Source organism: Oryctolagus cuniculus, chromosome 7 (genome assembly GCF_051225735.1).
Source record: "Oryctolagus cuniculus isolate XC-2025 breed Fujian yellow rabbit chromosome 7, ASM5122573v1, whole genome shotgun sequence".
Classification (NCBI taxonomy): Eukaryota; Metazoa; Chordata; class Mammalia; order Lagomorpha; family Leporidae; genus Oryctolagus; species Oryctolagus cuniculus.
Genome location: NC_142873.1, coordinates 113,808,870 through 113,831,860, shown reverse-complemented (window position 1 = coordinate 113,831,860; position 22,991 = coordinate 113,808,870). Strand labels below are relative to the sequence as shown.

At 36.2% G+C, this 22,991-nt stretch overlaps 1 protein-coding gene across 1 annotated transcript in view; it reads left to right on the top strand.

The window, feature by feature from the left end:
* HOOK1 (hook microtubule tethering protein 1) overlaps positions 1-22,991 on the top strand; it is a 60,632-nt gene that overhangs the window by 20,425 nt on the left and 17,216 nt on the right. Inside the window, exons 5-15 of the mRNA XM_002715582.6 lie at positions 1,691-1,823; positions 4,579-4,646; positions 5,751-5,813; positions 7,109-7,192; positions 7,980-8,146; positions 10,459-10,599; positions 11,605-11,806; positions 12,718-12,828; positions 19,911-19,998; positions 20,106-20,166; positions 22,553-22,693. Coding sequence (XP_002715628.1) covers positions 1,691-1,823; positions 4,579-4,646; positions 5,751-5,813; positions 7,109-7,192; positions 7,980-8,146; positions 10,459-10,599; positions 11,605-11,806; positions 12,718-12,828; positions 19,911-19,998; positions 20,106-20,166; positions 22,553-22,693 — 1,259 coding nt within the window. The remainder of the gene's footprint in view (positions 1-1,690; positions 1,824-4,578; positions 4,647-5,750; positions 5,814-7,108; positions 7,193-7,979; positions 8,147-10,458; positions 10,600-11,604; positions 11,807-12,717; positions 12,829-19,910; positions 19,999-20,105; positions 20,167-22,552; positions 22,694-22,991) is intronic.

Here is a 22,991-nt window from a genome sequence, read left to right as displayed (position 1 = left end):
TTTTACTGGAATGTGATTCATCATTGGAATACATTATTTTATTGCCAGTTTTAAAACATTTACATTTTATAAAAGTAGGCTTCAAATTTGCTATATTGATTTATAAAATCACATTGCTGTATACTAGTACTCTGTCGATTGGTTATTTTATCAAGAAGAATTGGAGTGATCCTTTGGTATGTATCCATAAGGAGTTGGCCCCAGGACTTCCTATGGATATCAAAATCCTTAGGTGCCCATGTCCATTACACCAAATGGAGTATCATTTGCTTATGTAGAAACTTCAAAAAGTAGAATTTTACAAAGTTTATTTTGGTGCAGAAATTTTTAGAATCCCTACAGTTTTTTTTATATTGCACATTCTTACACATTCTTCATGAACTTTTTGAAGACCCTTTGAATGCCCGAATACTTCTTTGAAGTACCCTCTTACTAGGTGTGTACAATGCTGTCATATACTTTAAATCATCTCTGGATCACCCGCAATATCTAATATAAATGTTTAGGAAGTCATGATAAGAAAGAGTCTATGTGTTCAGAACAGACATGATTTTTAAAATTTTTTAAAGGTTTATTTTATTTATTCAAAAGGTAAAGTTACAGAGAGAGGTAGAGAGAGAGAAGGGTCTTCCATCTGCTAGTTCGGTTCACTCCTCAAGTGGCTGCAACAACTGGGACTGAGCTGGACCAGGCCAAAGCCAGAAGGGACGAGCTTCTTCCAGGTCTCCCACATGGATGTAGGGGCCCAAGGACTTGAACCATCCTCTGCTGCTTTCCCAGGTGCACTAGCAGGGAGCTGGATCAGAAGTGGAGCAGCCAGGACTTGAACCAGCACCCAAAGGGGATACTGACACTGCAGGCAGAGGCTCAGCCTGCTGTACCCAAGTGCCAGCCCTTAGAAATGATTCTTTTAAGAAAACTTTTGATCTGTGGTTGGTTGAGCCCTCAGATCAGAACCTGTGGATGCGGCAGGCCAGCTGTAGTCACATTCCATAGTAGATTACCCAAGAAGTTTGATTTCTTTTTTCTTATTCATTATAATGTATTTCTAGAAAGGTTAGTTGGTATAGGAAAGTTTACTGTTTAATGTGTAGAGGCTTGTGAGTAGGTTTTGTCATTAAAGACTTTCTGTTTCAGTTTTTAAAGTTGTCACATAATTAAACTTGACATTTCATTCAAAAGTTTTTAATAGTCTTAGATATTTTTCAGTTTACTGAATACCTAAAACTCATTTTGAAACCTCTTTAATGCTGAGAATTCTTTGAATACATTAAATAAAAAATGAAAGGGGCCAGGAAAAAATTAATCCACTAAATTTGTTGTTCATTTGTAAAATTACTCAATCATATGGATATCAAAGTAATATCTGCCTGGTTTTTATTTAGTGGAAGGACATAGGTTTTAACATAGTACAAGAGGCCAGGTGCTTCTTAAATTAAGCAGATCTCTTTCTCTGACAAGTGGAATCAAAAGATAATTAATGTAAAGCCCAAAATAAGTAGAAACATGGTTTGGTAGGTTGCCCAAAGATCACTGTTTTTCAGTTATTACTGATTTAGCACTTGTTAATTTATTTGAGTTGTTTCATAAACCTATATTTGTAATTTATTTTCCTTATGATAATTAAATGCAGTGAAATCTTTATAGCCAACATAAATGAAGGCTCTAACTGAGGATTTTATTATTGCAGTTTTTGGGACAGCAGATTTCTGAAGAGCTTATCCCTGACTTAAACCGAATAACTGAGTGTTCCGATTCTGTGGAGCTGGGGAGGTTGCTGCAGCTTATTTTAGGTTGCGCAGTCAACTGTGAAAAGAAGCAAGGTAAGTGTATTTCAGGCTGTTGAGGATTTCCATTTTCCAGAAACAGCCTACATTGATGGATGAGGTAGCATTAAAATATACTATTACAGCTTGGCAGAAAGCTCTCTGAATTGTAAACCAGATCCAAATTCTAGCTTCGGTTTGCCATTAAAAGGATACATATTTTGAATTTTCCATTTATACCTGGACTCTCAGATTCATATTCAGTGGCTAAATGTATTTGAGTCTATTTTACTTCAATTTAATATATCTAGTAATTAGAATTTGGTGGCTAGTCAATACAACTTGTACAGATTTATTTCATGCATCTGTTTCACATGTCAGATGGAACATTAGGTTGATTCAATTATCCATAAATGTTCAGCTGCTAAAGTAAAACCTAGGCTCCTTCAGAGAACATTCTGCTCTTTTCAGAAAAATGCCTAATGTTTCCTCCCTATAAAAAGTCTGACAGTGTAAATAAAATTGCTGCATTATGTTGTTATGTCCAGACCCAGGCTCTGTCACGCTGAATGCAGAGGTCATCTTGGCTTGCATGTCATGAGTAAGCTGGTGGACTGAACAGGCCCAGGTTTCCCTTCCCTCAGGGGATTGTATTGGCCTGGTTTTGGGGAATTTAGATGCTGAAAAAATATAAATATGTACATAGTGCATAATTCAGCCAAACAGATTTTCTTATTACTACCTTTATAAAAGAAAGTTGTGTGCTTTAATTTGCAAAATGCTTCAAGCCAGGATCTTCAAAAACACATTCAACAGCATCTAACTAATGAAGAAAAGATATAAGACAAGATAAATTCAGCAGGAACAAACTCAGGAAGATAATATAAAATACATGAAATCAGTTACATTTCAGCTTGTAAGCAAAGTACAAGGATGGGCATCAGAAAACTGAAGGTTGTCTATCTCTTACTGACCAGCTTTTTCACCCTAGGACAAGCCCATGCTGTCTATAGGCTTTTGTTTCTCACTTGATAATGTCAAAGATACTCGATTTTTTTTTAATATAAAAGTGAGGGACATTTGCTCATGGAAAATTAAAACTTCCATATTTAATCTCAGATTGGGAAATAGTAATTTGTATGTAAATCCAGTAATTTTCTAATTTGGATCCTTTTTTATTTTCTTTAGTATTTTCCTTCTATTTTTATTATGTGTTTTTTTAACTGATCTCTGCTTAATCTTTCAAGTTTATCAGTTTTATTAGTCTTTTTTGTACTACTCACTTTGGCTTTGATTCTATTTTGCTTTCAGTATTTCGTGTTCTTTTATCTCATCTGTTCTGCTTCACATGGATTAATCACCTTTTCTAAACTATAATTGACTAAACTTTTAAGCTATAATTTTCCCTTAAAGTAATGATTTTGTAGCATCCCACAAATTTTGATATATGTAATATTTTCATAATTTAGTTCTAAGCATCACTAAGCAATTTTCATATTTTAAAAAGTTAATTCAATTCTTGGATATATATTTTCAAAAGTGTCTGGGGTTTGATTCCTTGCTCCTGATTGCAGCTTTCTGCTAATAGGCACACTGGGAGGCAGCAGGTGATGGATGGCTCAAGTAGTTGGATCCTGGCCACCCATGTGGGAGACCTGGATTGAATTACGGCCTCAGTCCCACCTCTTGGAGTCATTCAGGGAGTGAACCACTGGATGAGATCTCTTTATGTCTTTTAGTCTACCTTTCAAATAAATTAAAACTTCGTTAGGACCATCTAATTGGATTCATTTTTAGAGGTATATGTGTGAGTTTTCAGGTTTTTGGTGTGAGTAGGTAAGTGGAAAAGTTATAAATAACTTAATTAAAATTTAAAACCAAAACACATGCAGAATATGAAACAGCTTCCACTTTATACTTTGCATTGAGAATTCATTTTGAAATCATTTCAAGATACCTCAATAATCTCAGTCTTCAAAGAATGATTTTGTTTGGTTAACAGTACTTTATTTAGCTCGGTGGAGTAGATCACTTTTATGAAGATTTCAGAAGACTTGCAACCTCCCAATACCAGAAAATTGACTTAGAGGAAATTGTTCCATTGCCTGTGTATTCTCTAGTTAATGCATTTTTTCCCATCACACTTAGTGATCAGTTGCATACCAGAATCTGCCAGGGCCTTTGTCCTGTTCTTGACTTCACAAATTAAAGGAAGCTTTAGAGAACTTTTCAGAAATTTCTTAGAAGAATCATTAAGCCAATAAAAGTATTGAAAAACAATAACTCCTTAGTAGCTTGGAAAACAATTTTAGCCAGACCTACTGGTATAATTGAATTGGTATTAAGTCTGCAGTTACAAGGAGTGTTCCTTCTCATAGAGCCTGCTTTCCTGCTGGAACAGAACCATCTTGGCTCACTGCATGTGAGTGCATGGTGAGACTCAGTGGGTGCAGAGCAGGTGTTCACGGGAGGCTCCTGGAATGAGCTTAGTACGTGATAGAGTGGAACTCTCTGGGTCTAGAGTTACATGCGTAACTACCGTCACGATCTTTTCAAGATTTACCATAATTTCTTCCTGTTTTCTTTCTTATGAGAAAATTAGGTTTCTCCTGTCGGAAGAAATAGTTTAGAAATATTTATATGAATGTTTTCTAGTCTGTTGCTATTCAGTGAATGTACTAGTAGAAAAATAATGTATTTTCATAAAGGCTTACCTGTGGTAAGTTAGTTTTTATATTCTGTTAATTGAATGGTTGTGTTACTATGGGTAAAGAGTAGACTTTTTTCAGATTTGATTTTTTTTGAATCATAGAACACATTCAAAATATAATGACACTAGAAGAGTCTGTTCAACATGTGGTCATGACTGCCATTCAAGAGGTAAGTTAACTCATGTTTACATAAGGATGAGAATCCTAAACCAAATTGTATAAAATATTTCTTTCAAATTTTGTGGATGTTTGTTTTTCTTTGTATACACTTGCCTCTTTTTCAATGGGGATAATTTACCTTTAGCTTGTGGGTCTTCTCAAAATTTTTCCCAAAATATTTCAAAAGGCCCCCAAGCCCAATTTTAGTATATCTCTATTTTAAAAGCCAGTCAGTAATTTGATATTGTCACAATCCTTTAAATAAAGTCAACGACAGGAAAAGCATAATTAACAAACTCTGCATTTTTGTTTTTATTTCTATTCACTTTTCTCCCAATGAGAGCAGTCTTTCCTGAGATTGTGGCTTATATATACTGTATACACTTTCAGAATGTTAGTGTCTGTTCCTTAGGTTTCAGAACCAGGTAATGTGCGTTTAAGCTGGTCTGATTATGTGTGTTGAGCCAGAAGGATTCAGGATGCATGGAGTGCAGTGTTGCTTCTTAATAGCAGGAGAAAAGGCTCAGGTGAAGAGGACTGCAGAGGAGACGGGAAACACAGTTGGGAAGGGAGGTGATTCAGAGGGAGACATCATTCAGGGTTTTGTTAGTCTGTGCTCTGAGCTGGCATTGGTTTGGAATCAAAGAATCACTGTACATGAATAAGTCTGCATTTCATATGCAAAAAATCTGTTTTACAGGGTTCGCTTTTTCACGTAATTCCTATTTTTAAAATAACTTCTCAAAGTAAGAATTTTGTCATTTAAAAGGTTAATTTATGCTGTGTAAGAATCATTTAAAATAAAGTGTTCAGTTTTACTCAGTAATATGTCTTGCAGGACTTGGGTTATAATGTTTCAGTACATAAGTATTTTGAATAGATCTACATGTTTCAAGCCCCGTGTACTCATAATGCCCTCATTAATATGCTTGGACATTGTGTCATTTGGATTAAACCTCTAATACGATTGTTATTTGAATGTTGTGATAAGGATAATCAGGTTAAGGCAAGGAAGAGCTAAATATAAATCATTTCCTTGTCCTTTTAAGTGAATCTATTTTAATTTCATAAACATCACATTATTGCATTTAATTTTGCGATTTTATTTTCCCAGTTGATGAGTAAAGAGATATTGAACTCTTCTACAAATGATACTGTTGGAGAATTAGAGCAGCAGGTGAGTCTTTCAGTATGTGAGGGCAATGTTGAAAACAGTGACCTGGGTTCCTTTGCTGTCAGTAGGCTCACACGGGAGAGGACATACTAGGATAGTTTCTTCTGTGAAAGTCGGTTTGTTCTGCTGTAAGATCTCAGTTGAATGTCATTGTGTGTTCTTTCACAAATGAAGTTAGTGCTGGTCTTGAGTTTTATGTGATCGTGTTTGAAGAGCTGAGTGGCAGTGAACTTCTGGCACTACCGTCTGACACCTATAATACATATTCGGTCCATACTAGATGGCTACACAATTAAGTACTAGACAGTTTTCAAAACCCTACTAAGTTGTTTGTGTGTTTTTTTGTTTTGTTTTTTTTTTTTTTTTGGATAGGCAGAGTGGACAGTGAGAGAGAGAGAGACAGAGAGAGAGGTCTTCCTTTGCTGTTGGTTCACCCTCCAATGGCCACCACGGCCGGCGCACTGCACTGCGCTGATCCGATGGTGGCAGGAGCCAGGTGCTTCTCCTGGTCTCCCATGGGGTGCAGGGCCCAAGCACTTGGGCCATCCTCCACTGCACTCTCTGGCCACAGCAGAGGGCTGGCCTGGAAGAGGGGCAACCGGGACAGAATCCGGTGCCCCGACCGGGACTAGAACCCGGTGTGCCGGCGCCGCAAGGTGGAGGATTAGCCTAGTGAGCCGCGGCGCCGGCCCCTACTAAGTTTTAATTTCTTAGCAAAAGTAAGATGACTTTTGTCACTGTCAACATCCTATGTGCTGATACTGCAGAAACAGCCCTGTACTCAAGGCTCCTTTCTCTGTCCTGTGGCAGGCCTCTTACATTTGGGAGGAAAAGTTTTCTCTGCTCTGGTGACCCACTCTGGGTTGCCAGGGAAGGAGAAGAGGAGAGATAAATACTTTAAGGTGCTTTGCATATTATATTTCCAGACATTTGCTTTTTCATGAATGTCATCCGTTATCTCAAGAACTATTTCAAATTACATATTTTTTCATAACAATTTTGTTAAAATACAAGCTATATTTTAATTAGTTTTGGTGATGAAACTCAACAATGCCTCTTCTAATATGCTTTAAATTATTTCACAAAGGATTATAGGAAATTTTATTTCTGTGGGATTGTAGCTTCAGATGTTGATGAGGCAGTGGATTGTTCACACCTAGACAACAACAAAGACTCATTTGTTAATAGGTGAACTGTAAAAACCGTTTATATTACCAGTGTGTAACTATGTTGTATGAAGAACAGTTGTCTCTATTTGTGTCAAGACATGACTTGAATGAGGACATTTTATATTTCAGCTTAAAAGGGCCTTGGAAGAACTTCAGGAAGCATTAGCAGAAAAAGAAGAGCTGAGGCAAAGATGCCAGGAACTGGATATGCAGGTGTGGGAAAGAAATTTGAACTAAGAAAAATTTCCTCTTTGTATTTACTAAGTGATTTTTTTAAATATTTATTTATTACTTGAAAGAGAGAGAGAGAGAGAGATTGTCCATATACTGGTTCACTTTATCAGATATCCCCAACAGCTAGGGCTAGACCAAGTCAGAAACCAGAGCTCTTATCTGGGTCTCCCTCCTGGGTAGCAGGAATCCAGGCGCTGGGGCCATAATCCACTGCCTTCTTGCACATTAGCAGGAGGCTGAATCAGAAGCAGAGTAGCCAGGACTCAAACTGACGCTGGGATGTTGAGATGTGGGCATCTGCAGCAGCAGCTTAACCTGCTGTGCCACAACACTTGCCTTGATAAGTTTTTTTAATGAATGAAATAAACTGATGGTGTGTTTTAGAGGTTGGTGACCCATTTAAAAGATTTCCTATCGGCTTGTTTCCTCTGTGAGTTGAAACTGAGGATTAGATTATGCCTAAGAGGAGGACACATTAATTTTTTGAAGTTTGATTTGTGCATCCTATTTTAGAGACAGCAGTATTTTTTTCTCCAAATGAAGGCATGCATAACATTTTAAAGGTAGTCTTGCTCTGGGTTGTATATATGTGTTGATTTCTCTTGTTTGACACAAACCTGAACTCAGAATTCCAGATTGGTAAGGATCCTTAGATATGATCCAGTCTGATTGACCAAGCAACTTAAAGAGGGTAGTCGGGGTTAGAAGCCAACACTCTAGACTTCGAAGGTATTTTGATGCTTCTTTTTGTGTACTTGATTTTTAGGTGACTGCACTTCAAGATGAAAAGAATTCGCTGGTTTCTGAGAACGAGATGATGAATGAAAAACTTGACCAGTTAGATGGCTCTTTTGATGATCCAAATACAATGGTTGCAAAAAAGTATTTTCATGCCCAGTTACAACTAGAACAATTACAGGAAGAAAACTTCAGGTAGCATCTTTAGTGTAAATTATAGTTGCATTAAACTAGTACCTTAATATTATGATTTCAACAATTGATTATTAAGCATTGTTAAACATGTTTAGGACACTGATTATTTAATTCCTGTTAGACAGTTGGAATACGTAAATAAAAAACAAAGTAGTTCAAAATAAATTGCTGATGCAGACCAAAACAACACCAGAGACAGCCAAAAGGAGGTCAAAGGAAGCATAGGGAGAACAGGAAGTTCCTCATGGGAAAGGGAAACGCAGTGAAAACTGGGGAAAATGTAAATCTCAAGCTAAGGAGATGCTTTCACTTAAAATTTTTATTTCTTTTAAAATCATTATGATTTTACTTTTTATAAATAATGATTATCCCATGTGCTTAATACTCAGCCTTGCACCATGAGACTCAAGGTAGGCACTCTTAATTGTGCTGTATGTGGTTTTTTTTTTTTTTTTTTTTTTTTTTTTTCCACTTTATTTGGGTATCATTTCAAAGTCACCAAAAAAAGTTGCAAGAATACTATAAGGAACTACTTTATACATTTTGCCCAGTTTCAACAATTAGTTCACAGTAGTCTCCATTTTCATTAGCAACCTATCTGTCATACAGCTATGCATATTTTTCCTGAACCACTGCAGAATACATTGGAGACATGCTTCTTAACCTCTGAAAGCTTCAGTGTCTGTCTCCTAACATCAAGGACATTCTCTTATAAACCACAGCATAGCGATCAAAATTAGGAAACTTGGCACTGGCGCAGTGTTATTATCTACAGACCACATTCACATTCCATGAGTTATCCTAGTGTCTTTTATTGCTATTTTTCCCGATTTGGGATATAATCCAGGATCGTGCATTGTGTTTAATAATGGATTCCTTTCATTAATTAATAAAATTATTTATCTTCACTTTACTTGAAAGGTGGTGGGGAGGGGCAGAGAAAGAGAAAGGCAGAGATTTCCTATCTACTGGTTGACTGCCCAAATGCCTACAGCAGCCAGCACTGTGCCAGGCTGAAGCCAGGAGCCTGGAACTCAATCTGAGTCTCCACATGGGTGGCAGGGCATCAGCTGCCCCTTCCAGTGCATTAACAGGAATCTGGATCGATGCAGAGGAGCCGGGACTCCACCCAGGCTATGAGATGTCGCATCCCAAGCAGCATAAGTGTTGAACCAAATATTCACACCAAATAATGGATTCTTATCGAATGGACTATCAATCCAATTCTGTCATCATTTCTCTTGAAGCCCCAATTATCTGACAGTTGGCCTGTGGGAAGCCCTTAATTGGCCCATGTCCTTTCATCATGTTGTTACCTTTCTTTGAGCTCAACAAAATGTTCCAGACTCACCTCATTCTTTCCCTTTCTCACCTCTGGAATTAGCCATGCTTCCAAGGATCCCTCATTTCTTTTAGTGGAAAATGTTATTTAGAAACGAAGATCAGTGCTCCTGGTTAATTTTTTGTGTCTTTTCTAGGCCACCTTGGTGGACAGGACTAGGATGTACTGTGTTGTCATTTTATTTTTGTTGTTGCTACAAGCTTAGAAGTATTTATCCTTAATTTACCACATTCTACACAGCGTTTTACCACTGTACATACTATATATGATTTTTTTTAACAACTGTCACATGTAGTCAGTATTTTCTCATCTTTTGAAATTAAAATTTCTTACAAGTGAGCAGTATTTCAGAAGTGAGGATAAAAATTCAGAACATTAAGTATACTTAGCACATCTGTTTCAAAACTGAATGTGGAAAAGTATCTTATTCCTTCAGTTTTTCTCTTTTGAATATAGAATTAAAAAAAAAAAAACTTTGATTGGAGCCTTGGTGTGATAGTCACCCCTCTATGCTGTGTAACACTAGGAGCTTACTCCTTCGATCTGACTCTGAATTCATAGCTGTTCTTCAGACTCCCGCGGTTCCCCTCCTCTTCCCAGCCTCTGGTAATCATGATGCTGCATTTAGATTGAGTTTTTTAGTTTCTACGTGTGCAGAAGAGCATGTGGTGTTTATCATTTGTATCTACCTTGTTTCACTTCATATTTTAAATAAAGAATAATTATAACAAAAGATTTCAGTTTTTAAATGGAAATATATAATTGCAATTGAAAAATGATGCCAAAAAAGTTTTAAATAAATAGAGGTATAGGTACGACTATTGGATCAGTAAGTTCTATATCATAAAATTTTTTAAAAACAGAGAAGGAAAAACTTAGAAAATGTATCCTGCTAATAAACTCATGTTCCAGTAGGAAAACGAATGATGGAAATTATACTGTAAATGCTTATTTGTTTTCTTTGCTCAAGGCTTGAAGCAGCAAAGGATGATTATCGTGTTCATTGTGAAGAACTTGAAAAGCAGCTGATTGAGTTTCAGCACAGGAATGATGAGCTGACTAGTCTCGCTGAAGAAACAAGAGCCCTGAAAGATGAAATAGATGTTCTTAGGTATGGCATGTTGAAGCATAGCCACATCACTGCTCAGTTATTACTTAGTCAATTTGAGTATTCCGTGTTTAATTAGTTTTGCTTAGAGTTATTCCTTTGTAACAAACATCGATCAGTTTTAGCCAGGCACCTAGTATTTATCTCTTTTATACAGATTAATTGGAATTACAGTTTGATGAAAATATTAAATTATTGTTAGGACCAGTTTCACATTAGACCTTTAATTCTAAAATGAGAACTTTTTACTCCAGATTTTGTAAACTATTTACTTGTGTATCCATTTGGCTTGACCTCCTATTACCCATTATATTTTGTGAAATTTTTGCATAGGAAATGTATTCTTACAGTCCCTATTTAGCATTAGTTAAGAGGTGTAGAGAAGAATCCTAACATTAATTTCAGAGAAGATTGTTTTGGCAAAATAAAATACATTTAAATTTATCCTATGAAGTGTCACTCAGTGAGCAGACTATCCACATGTTTATATTTGCTGTTAATTTTTCATGACTAGCTTTTTAATTTTTGCAATTTTTTATGTCCTTTTAAAACAAAATCTTTGTAACCATTAATTTAGATCTGCAGGTGAGAGTAAAGTAATTTTATTACTTTGCTTCAACCCAGTTGATAGTTAAGTGCAACAAAATGCTTCCCAGATTTACAAATTGAGTCATATCAGATACTTAGAACAAAACTATGCTAAATGCCATACAAGGCAAAGTCAGCTCAGAATGGTTCCACTGTTTGCACAAAACCATTCTTTTTTATACACTTCAATACATTTTTATATGGTTCATATATGAGACACTTTTGATGGCTATATACTAAAAAAGTTGAACTTTAGCTTGCTTTTAAAAGACCTCGATCAGCTTACAAAGTTTACAATGTCCATTTCTTTGCTCTCTCATGTTCTTTCTGTTTTGTTTCAGTTGTTATAGATAGAAGATTCATTTTGTACCCAGAATAAAATTGTTATGTGCATATTCAGCTTAGTCTTTATTATTTTAGGGCCACCTCAGATAAAGCAAATAAACTAGAGTCAACAGTTGAAATATACCGTCAGAAACTACAAGATCTAACTGACCTTCGCAAGCAGGTGAAAACTTTACAGGAAACAAATATGATGTACATGCATAACACTGTCAGTTTAGAAGAAGAACTGAAGAAGGCTAATGCAGCACGTACTCAATTAGAAACATACAAAAGGCAGGTAAGAAAATGTCTTATTTTTAATAATGTTGAGAGTTCAACTTTGTTTTCCATTACATCTTTTAAGAACTATATAGAACTTAAGCATTGTATATAATAAATTGTGAACTTACTCTGATGTATTCCTCCAATTTATGTATGTACTTTCAAATATTTATTTATTTATTTGAGAGTCAGAGTTACTGACACAGAGGGAGAGACAGAGAGAGAGGTCTTCCATCCGCTGGTTCACTCCCCAAATGGCCATAACAGCCAGAGCTGGGCTGATCTGAAGCCAAGAGCCAGGAGCTTCTTCTGGGTCTCCCACGTGTGTGCAGGGGTCCAAGCACTTGGCCCGTTTTCTGCTGCTTTCCCAGGCCATCAGCAGGAAGTTGGATTGAAAGTGGAGCAGTCAGGACAGGAACTGGTACCCATATGGGATGCTGGCACCACAGGCAGAGGCTTAACCTACTATGCGATAGCACTAGCCCCCCTATCTATAATTGAATTCAAGGATCGATCACTGAGTTTTAGTACTCTTAGTCTAATTTTACCTTTTTATTTCTGAGCTTTTGTTTGTTTTGTTTTGAGATTTTATTGTTTATTAGCACTTCTGGTAACCAGTGATAAATACCAAGAGAATGGTACTGTATCCTAAAGTATTCTGCCTTGCTATTATCAAGCAATCCAAATAAGTATCAAATCAAAGACTGATTTTTAAATTTGGTGACTTAACTATTATTTGAGTACTATATGTATTTATTAAATATTTATTAAACTTTGTTGTCTTTTTATCTACATGCTGTTTTTCACAAATGCCTAGAATAAGACTAATTTTAGTATAGATATTTATTTTCCATTTTCTGATTTACTAAACTTTGAAAGATTGTTAATAGTATTTACTGCTATTTTTACTTTTGTTTTTAATGAAAGGTTCAGGATCTTCATAATAAACTTTCCTCTGAATCCAAAAGGGCAGACACATTAGCATTTGAGATGAAGCGACTTGAAGAAAAACATGAAGCTTTACTTAAGGAAAAAGAAGTAAGCGTGAATATAATTGAAAAGGAATATGTCATTCTTCTTTTGGTTTTTATACTTCCATTTCTCCTCTTAGGGTGGTAGTCATGTTGGTCAGTTCTTTCTTTCTCCAAATTGAGTTTGTTGATAAAAAGGTACTCTTGTAAAAAAAAAAAAAAAAAACTCAATATCATTTCTTTTTTTTAAAATTGGTTGAGACTTGTTTTGTGCCATACTATACACAGTCTATACTGGAGAATGTTCCATGTGCTGGTGGGATGAATGTATATTCTGCAGCTGTTGGATGAAATGTTCTGTTAGATCCATTGATCCAGCATAAAACTTAAGTAACTCTGCTATTTGTTTCCCGACTTTCTCTCTGGATTATCTGTCCATTTTTGAAAAAAATTGAGTATTAAAATTCCCTACTATAATACTGTTGGAAACCATTTCTTTCTTTCTTAAGTCTACTAATATTTGCTTTATGTATTTGGATGTTCTGGTATTGGGTGTGTAAATATTTGTTTACAAGTGCTATTTTTCTTTTGCTTTGAACCCTTTGTCATTATATAATGACCTTCCTTGTATCTTTTTTACTGCTTTGATTTAAAAATTATTTTTTTCCTGCAATATTACTATTCCTATTTTCTTTTGGGTTCCATTTGCACTGAATGTCGTATTCCATCCTCAGTTTTCCATGTATGTGTGTCCTTAGAGGTAAAGCAGCATATAGTTGAGTATTGTTTTTTAATCTACCCTTTTAATTGGAATATTTAATTCATTTACCTTTAAGGTAATTATTGGTTGGAATAGTCTTACTACTGTCATTTTGATTCTTGTTTTCAAGTTTTAGTTCCTCTCTTTTTCCCTCTCATGATTTTTCTTTGTGTTAAATGATTTTCTCAAGTAATGTTTTGCTACCTTGTTATTTTTGGTATCTCTGTTACAGAGAACTTATTTTGCTTGTAATTAGCCACTTAGGAATGTTGGAAACTTAACATTGCATATAAAGATAGGAAAAGAAAGTTAAAAAAAGGTAAAAAATACCAATAAGCAACTGTACACTTTCACCCCATACCTCTCCACATTTTGAATTTTTGATGTGCCATTTTATCTTTTGATATATTGCATGCTTCTTAATATTTTAATATGATTGTTACATCTGTTTTCTCATCTTCACACTAAAATTTGAATAGCTTGTGCATTGTTTTTACAGTATTAGAGCATGCTAAGTTTATCTGTGTCGTTACTCTTATGGATGAGTTTTCTACCTTCTGGTGGTTGCTTTTTATTATTATTTGAAAGAATTAGGGGGAGAGAGATAGAGATCTTCCATCCACTGGTTCACTCCACAAATGGCCACAACAGCCAGAGCAAAGTCGGTCCCAAGCCAGGAGCCAGGAGTTTTTTCCAGGTCACCCACGTGGGTACAGGGGCCCAAAGGTTTGGGCCATCCTTAGCTGTTTCCCAGGTGCATTAGCAGGCAGCTGGATTGGAAGTGGAGAAGCTGGGACTTGAACCTGTGCCAGTATGGGATGGTAGTGTTGCAGTCGGGGATTTAACACATTCTGCCACAGTGCTAGCCCATGATAATTGCTTGATGCTCACTAGCATCTCCTTCTTTCAGCTTGTAGAACTACCTTTAGTGTTTCTTTTAAAATTGCTCTGTTAGCAATAAATACTCCTAGCTTTTGTTTGTCTGGAAATGTCTTTCTGCCTGCCTACCTACATACATACATATCTATCTATCTCAGCTTTGCTAGGTACAGTAGTCTTCACCGGGAATTTTTCCTTAAGTATTGTGAAAGTCTCATCTCACTCCCTTCTGCCTGTAAGGCAGAATTTCAAAAAAAAATTTTAAGAAAATAAACTTATTTTTCAATTTCATTTTTCCACAAGCTTCCTCATGGACAAGTAACTTGTAACCAATTACAAGATGAACCATTACAAGTCAATAATGAAAAAACAACTAACTAAAATTTGAAGAGACTGTTGCAAAGACACACAAAATCCCCACAAAGAACATTGGCTGTTAGGGAAATGCAAACAAACAGCATTTCATGTCTACCGGGACAGCTAAAATTAAAAAGATATGGTCTTCCAGGCCAGCTCTCTGCTGTGGCCAGGGAGTGCAGTGGAGGATGGCCCAAGTCCTTGGGCCCTGCACCCCATGGGAGACCAGGAGAAGTACCTGGCTCCTGCCATTGGATCAGCGCAGTGCGCCGGCCGCAGCGCACCGGCCACGGCGGCCATTGGAGGGTGAACCAATGGCAAAGGAAGACCTTTCTCTCTGTCTCTCTCTCTCACTATCCACTCTGCCTGTCAAAAAAAAAAAAAAAAAGTAAAAAAAAAAAATAAGATATGGATACTAACACACATCAACAAGGATGTGGAGTAAAGGTGAAGCATAGTTACCATATACCAAGCAGTAGCATTCCTACATATATACTTGAGAGAAGCTAAAAACATGTCCTCACAAAAACTTGTAAATGTTCACAGTAGCATTATTCACAATAGCCATAAAGTGCAAACAGCCCTAATGTTTATAAACTGATCAATAACACATGGTGTGGTAATGTTTTTTCAGCAATAAAAATGATGTAGCACCAATGCATGCTGCAACATGGATAAATCTTGAGAGTCGGTGACCCTTAGAGTCACACACAAAATGTCTGATGCCATATTGTAGATAGAGGAGCAAAATCTATAAAGAAAGTAGATTAGTAATGTGGCTTATAGTAATACTCAGTACTGGGCAGTCTCAGTTGACTTTCATCAGTCTTGGTGCATGAATAGCTGTTCACAGTGGTCTCTGTGGGGAAATGGTTCTGGAGCAACCATCCACGTTCCATGCTCACATTTTAGACATTTGTAGAGTTATGCTAATCTTTTTTTTTTCTCTATAGATTTTACTGGTCTACCTAGAATATGTCATCTGACACCTTGCCATGTGACTCTGAGAGCCATCGTCTCTCAAGATTCATCCATGTTACTGCATACATAGGCACTACATCTTTTTTATTGCTGAATAAACATGGTTAGCGTTGTTGAATTTTAGCTGCTGTCATCACTCAAAAGACAAAACCCCAGGGCCCTTAGCAATCACTGTGCGCTGTGTCACTTTTTCCCCTGGCTCACAGTGCACAGTGATTGTTAAGGGCCCTGGGGTTTCGACTTTAGAGTGATGACAGCAGCTAAAACTCAACCATGCTGACGGTAGCATAATTCTACAAATGTATGAAAATCTGAGTGTGGAGGCTGGGCAAGACACTGCAGTAACCATCTCCCCACAGACACCAATGTGAACAGCTATTCATGCACCAAGGGTAATAAAAGTCAAATGAGACAGCCCAGTACTGAGCTCTACTATAATACAAGTCACACTGAAGGAAGCAGAGGCAGAAAGAGAGAAGTCTTCTATCTGCTGGTTCACACCCCAAATGGCCACAACCGCCGGAGTTGCGCCAATCCAAAGCCAGGAGCCAGGAGCTTCATCTGGATCTCCCACATGGGTGCAGGTGCCCAAGGACTTGGGCCATCTTCTACTGCTTTCCCAGGCCATTAGCAGGGAGCTCAATTGGAAGTAGAGTAGCCAGGTCTTGAACTGACGCCCATATGGGATGTTGGCATTGCAGGCAGAGGCTTAAGCTACCACACAACAGCACTGGCCCCTCCATGAATTTTTTGGAGATCCTTAGATAACAGTGTAGAATAATGGCTAAGGAATATATTTATGTATGGTATATGTTTATGTGTCCAGTGCTGCTGCTACTCTGTCTAGATTCAAATTACTCTCTAGGATGTTTTTGTTTCAGCCTATAGTATTCCTTTTAGTATTTCTTTTTTTTTTTAACTTTTATTTAGTAAATATAAATTTCCAAAGTACAGTTTATGGATTACAATGGCTTCCCCCCCATAACGTCCCTCCCACTCGCACCCCTCCATCTCCCGCTCCCTCTCCCATTCCATTCACAACAAGATTCATTTTCAATTATCTTTATATACAGGAGATCGATTCAGTATATATTAAGTAAAGATTTCATCAGTTTGCACCCACACAGAAACACAAAGTTAAAATACTGTTTCAGTACTAGTTATAGCATTACTTCACATTGGACAACACATTAAGGACAGATCCCACATGAGAAGTAAGTACACAGTGACTCCTGTTGTTGACTTAACAATTTGACACTCTTGTTTATGGTGTCAGTAATCACCCTAGGCTCTAGTCATGAGTTGCCAAGGCTATGGAAGCCTTTTGAGTTTGCTGATTTCGATCTTATTCTCTCCTCCCTTCAGAGAAAGGTACCTCCTTCTTTGATGGCCCTGTTCTTTCCACTGGGATCTCACTGGCAGAGATCTTTCATTTAGGTCGTAGGTCGTTGTCTTCTTCCTTTTTTTTTTTTTTTTTTTTTGCCAGAGTGTCTTGGCTTTCCATGCCTAAAATGCTCTCATGGGCTCTTCAGCCATATCTGAATGCCTTAAGGGCTGATTCTGAGGCCAGAGTGCTATTTAGGACATCTGCCATTCTATGAGTCTACTGTGTATCCCGCTTCGCATGTTGGATTGTTCTCTCCCTTTTTAATTCTTTGAGTTAGTATTAGCAGACACTAGTCTTGTTTGTGTGATCCCTTTGACTCTTAGACCTATCAGTGTGATCAATTGTGAACTGAAATTGATCACTTGGACTAGTGAGATGGCATTGTACATGCAACCTTGATGGGATTGTATTGGAATCCCCTGGCACATTTCTAACTCCACCATTTGGGGCAAGTCCGATTGAGCATGTCCCAAATTGTACATCTCCTCATCTCCTCCCTCTCTTATTCCCACTCTTATATTTAACAGGGATCACTTTTCAGTTAAATGTAAACACCTAAGAATCATTGTTTGTTAATTACAGAGTTCAACCAATAGTACTAGAACAAAAAAAAAGCAGTTGAAAAGTTCTGTTTTGTCTGAGGAAAATCTCAATCTATCCTTTGTATTCAAAGGATGTTTTGTTGGGTGTAAAATTCTTGTTCAGTAGTGTGATTCTTTTACCTCTTTATGTCATCCCTCCTTGTCTTAGACTACATTTTTCAATGAGAAGTCAGCTGTTAATCTTTCAGGGTCTCTCTTATGAGAAGAATCACTTTGTCTTTCCACTTTTGAAACTCTGATTTTCCTTGGTTTTCCAGTGGATTCCTTTTGAGTTTATTATATTCTGAGTTTGTTGAACTTCTCAGATAAGAAGATTGTTTTTCACAAGGTTTCAGAAGTTTTTAGCCAATCTGTTATAAAATATCCCTCCCCCAACCTTTTCCTTTTCCTGAGTTTCCCATTATGCATATCTGGGACACCTAATGGTATTCCACGGATCTCTGAGACTCTCTCTTTTTTTTTTTTTTTTTTTTTTTTGGTGGGGATGGGTTCTCATATTGGATTAACTTCAACTGATTTATTTTCAAATTCCTCGATTGTTTTCTTCTTAATTTGCTGTTAAGCCCATCTATAAATTTTTTCATTTTCTATATTATACTTTTCAACTCCAAAATTTCTAGTTAGTTCTGTTTTTCATAATCTCTTTTACACTGTATTTGGTGGGATAGTGTCTTAATTTGTTCCTTTACATGTATTTTGCTTTCTTTGAACACATATATAATAGCTCAATAAAGTCTTTGTCTCATTATACAACAACTGGATCATCTCATTGGCTCTATATACTTATTTCTCCCCCTGTGTTTAGGCTGTCTTATTTTATTGTGTGTTTCATATTTTCCTTAAAAACCTTGCATTCAGTATATTTCATATCTGGAAATAAAATTTCTCCCCATCTCAGTGTTTGTTGTTGCTGTTTGTAGTTTGGTTGTTTTTCAAGTTGACTTCTTAAAAAAAATTACATACATTGTTTGTAATGTACAACAGCTGAAATTTTTGCTCATTTACCTTTATAGTTAGTTCATTATTGTTCTGAGATACCAATAAGTAACTTGAACCAATAATTCTTACAACATTTGCCATATGTTTCAGAGTGTGTGTGTGCACGTGCTGATGTAATTTAAAACTGTCTTTACCTTTACTTCCTGTTCGTTCAGGGCCACAAATTTTTCTGGATCTGAGGCTTTAGGGCTGTCAGGTTTTGGGATATGCACTGGCCTGGCCTCCTACTTTTCCCGGACTCATCAGAGAATTTCAAAATCTCCTGTGGCATGCTGTTCCTCAGATCCTCCTTACACATTTTTGACCAGCATCCGCTTGCTTCATTTGGTGTCAAAGCCTTCAGCAGTGGTGTTGATTAACAATTACTGACAGCTGTTTTTGACAGATGCCTTGAGAACAGAAATTTTTCCTCTGGAGCCAGTGCTAAATGAGATCAAATAATGAAAAGTTTCTGAAAATGGGGCTTCTTCTGGCAGCTACAGAAGGGTCAGACAGAGCTCTTTGAGGATGGGGCTTTGTCAGAGGAGCTGCACATCCACTCTGCCCTTTCCACTGTGTGCTAAAGCTGATGGTTTTCACAGCTACAGTGAGTGGAAGGCTGCTGTGTTCCAGGCTTCTGCAGAGTGGGGGAGGAAAACACTAGAAAGGCGTGTTAAAATAGCAAAAAGCTCATGGTTCTAACTGAGGGTTAGATGCTCCTCAGATTGTTACAGTCTTTGGCTAATTTCCAGGATATTGAAAAACTTGATACTGACAGATTTGCTAGCATTGATATTGTGCTTGAAAGGATGTCTGCATCAGTATTCCCATTTTGAGATATGAATATTAAAGCCAAAGTGATAAATAATTTGCCAAGATAATAAAGCTAGAAAGTGGAAGAAGTGGAATTCAGACCATGGTCTGTTTGCCTCCAAGTCTATGCTTTTTCACTACCTGTTTTTACAGATGCATATTTGTAGTGTGTTACATGATTACATTCATTTGGTTCAAGACTATGTCACAGAGAAATCACAAACCATGTGTTGTGACTTGTGCAAAAGAAAATGAGCCTTTTAAAACTGAACCATTTTTTATTTTAATTAGCAACAATTATCAAAACTATCTTGTTAAGATAAATTATTTTAGCATATAGTACATTGGTTACAGGCAAAATTACTTTGCTGACGTCAACAATTCTTTCTTAGAGACTAATAGAGCAGCGTGATACTTTGAAAGAAACCAATGAAGAGCTTCGATGTTCACAGATGCAACAGGATCACCTAAATCAAACAGGTGAATGTTGAAATGGATGTTAGATTTAGAAAAGTGTTTGTTTATTGAAATGGTTAAAATACTAAATGGTTAAAATACTAAAACACTGATATATTTGTGTTGTTTAGATGCATCTGCTACAAAAAGTTATGAGAATCTTGCGGCTGAGATTATGCCAGTGGAATATAGGTAAATTTGTTTCTATCAACTGATAAACTATACTTTGTATTGGAAATGTCATTTTCTTTTCTTTTTGTAAATTTTCTGGCCTTTAAAAATATTTCATTTTTATGAATCATAAAGCTGAAAATTACTTTATCTTGTCCGCTTAAACTTTGCAAATCAAATTACTGCTACCATAGCAATTTTAAAATTTATGAGAGTAAAATTTCATAAACTTCATGGATAACATAATCCACTTTTTGTAATGTGACCTTCATTGTGTTGAAATTATTTTTTTGTTCCTTATCTTTATGGAAAACTATTTCAATATGTATGGCTTTCAGATCCACAAGAAATAAAAAAAAAACAGGAGTTAAATTGTCAACAATAGCAAGAGAATTAAGCAGAAGTTAAAAAAAAACTGTATAAGTTCCTCTGGGCCCAACTTGTGTTTTGATCTTTTATTGCTGTATTTTCTTATAGACATTGATTAATCTAGTATTTTTGTGCTTTTGTTTTCATTTTTTGTGTCAAGTGTTTTATTATTTCAAACTCTGTTCTTTGAATAGTTCGATATATAATCTATCCTTTTATAAAAAGTGCAGTTTGGTGGTTTTTATAATATTCACAGATTTGTGCAACCACTTTTAGAAAATTTTTGTCACCCTCAAGAGAGACCTGGTACCTGTTAGTAGTTATTCTTCATTCCAGTTTCCCTCCAAATTGCAGCTCTAGGCAACTGATAAGCTGTATTCTGTTTAAATCAGTTTGCCTGTTCTGGACATTTTCTATACATGTACCCATACAGGATGTGACCTTCCATGAATGACTTCTTTCACTTAGCATGATATTTTTAAGGTTGAATTTCAATTTGTTAAATTTTTAATTTATTGTTTGGGTATAGTGATAACTTCAAAATTCCTTATATGCTTGACTAGAAACTTTTTAGTCATTAGTATCCAGTTGTTTTAGGAGGCCCTTTTGGTTCATTTGCCTCTACTCAAAAGTGAAAAGTTATAGAGCTGAAAATTACTGTGTCTCATCTGCTTGAACTTTCTAAATTGTATTGATATAACTACCTCACCAAGGTTAAAATTCATTAGAAGCAAAATTTCACCAACATGCTAAATATAAAACATAGTGATGATTATAACATGACATTTTTTGATAGGTGGTGTACTGTGTTGTTTAAAAATAATAATTACTGTATAAAGTTTATATAACACAGGCAGGTGCTTGATGCAACGGTTAGCATACCACTTGGAATGCCCACATCCCATATTGAAATGATTGGGTTCTAGTCCCAGCTCCACTCCTGATTCCAGCTTTCTGGTAATACATACCCTGGGAGTCACCAGGCAATGGTTCAGATACCTGGGTTCCTGCCACCTACTGAATTGAGTTCCTGGCCTCAGCCTGGCTCAGCCTTGGCAGTTGCATGCAGTTGAGAAATGAACCAATGGAAGGGAGATCTCTTGCTCTCTCTCCCTCCCACTCTCTCTTTGTCCCTTCACCTTTCAAATAAATAAATGCTTATTATAAGTGAATTTTACAAAAATTGCCTTATCTCTGGGAATTTAAGTGTCTCATTTACAGTTATAAAGCAATTAGAAGACAAAAACAATGCAACAAACCTCTGATGAGAAAAAGTGGTAGATATGTAAAATGAGAAGTGTTATTTAACGCTTACTGGGCAATCATCACGCCAAAAATTAATTCAAAAGAGTAGATTCATTTGTACAGTTATTGTACCAGCATTTAGAAGAACAAAAATTGGGATTAATTGAAATGAGTTGCTTTTGGGAGTGGGTTTTTAGAAGGGAGCAGGCAAGAGACTATTACTTTTCTACTTAATATCATTATTTGCATTTAAAAATGTATGTGAATCTTTAATATAAAACTATAAACTTTTATTACTAAAATAAATATATTTAAAAACTTAGACAAGCTGATTTCTTAAATCTATTGCCTTTTTATTGCTTTTATTTATTTTTTTCTTTTTTTTCCCCCAGAAACCTTTTTTTCAAGGAATCCAAACTTCATGCATTTCATAAATACAACTTTAGGAACATAGTGATTGCTTTTATTGCTTTTCATTTGTATATTTTCTAAGAATATGCTGTTTCCTTAGTGAATAGGTTCTAAGTTATCAAAGTAAAAGAATCATGTCTTATATATTTGCATAATAACCATTTAATTATATATAGTATGATCCTACATTGGTTCCTTTAAGCACTAACTACTGTTTCTGAAGCACTATCTTGCAATGTACATAGTTTGTCTTAAACTATTAGAAGTTTGGGTTGTATTTTTAAATAATAGCTCTTGTGTGGACAGAGACTTCCGTTTTATAGAAGAACGTCATGACTTCCATTCTAAAAATTTTAAAACAGATTTTGCATTTCAACCTCAGGGAGGTGTTCATTCGACTGCAGCATGAAAACAAGATGCTTCGCTTGCAGCAGGAGGGAACTGAGAACGAACGTATTGAAGAACTCCAGGAGCAGCTGGAACAGAAGCATCGCAAGATGAATGAATTGGAAACTGAGCAGAGGTGACCTGTGTTCTAGAACAACCAAAACTCTGAATGATTTGATTACCTAGCCACACATCTTGATTCACACAAGTGGAAAATATCATTGTAAACTAATTAGAACCACCTAGAAGTTTGAGGTTTTTATTAGCATTGTTATTATTCTCTCACGAATATAAGTTTCATTTTATGAAAGAGTCAAGTGATTTGCATGACCCACTAATTTTAGCACATTTGATAGCCAGGCTTCTTATTCCTGAACTTAATTTAGATACTTTCACAATTGACAGAGAACTTTATAAATAAATAAATGACAGTT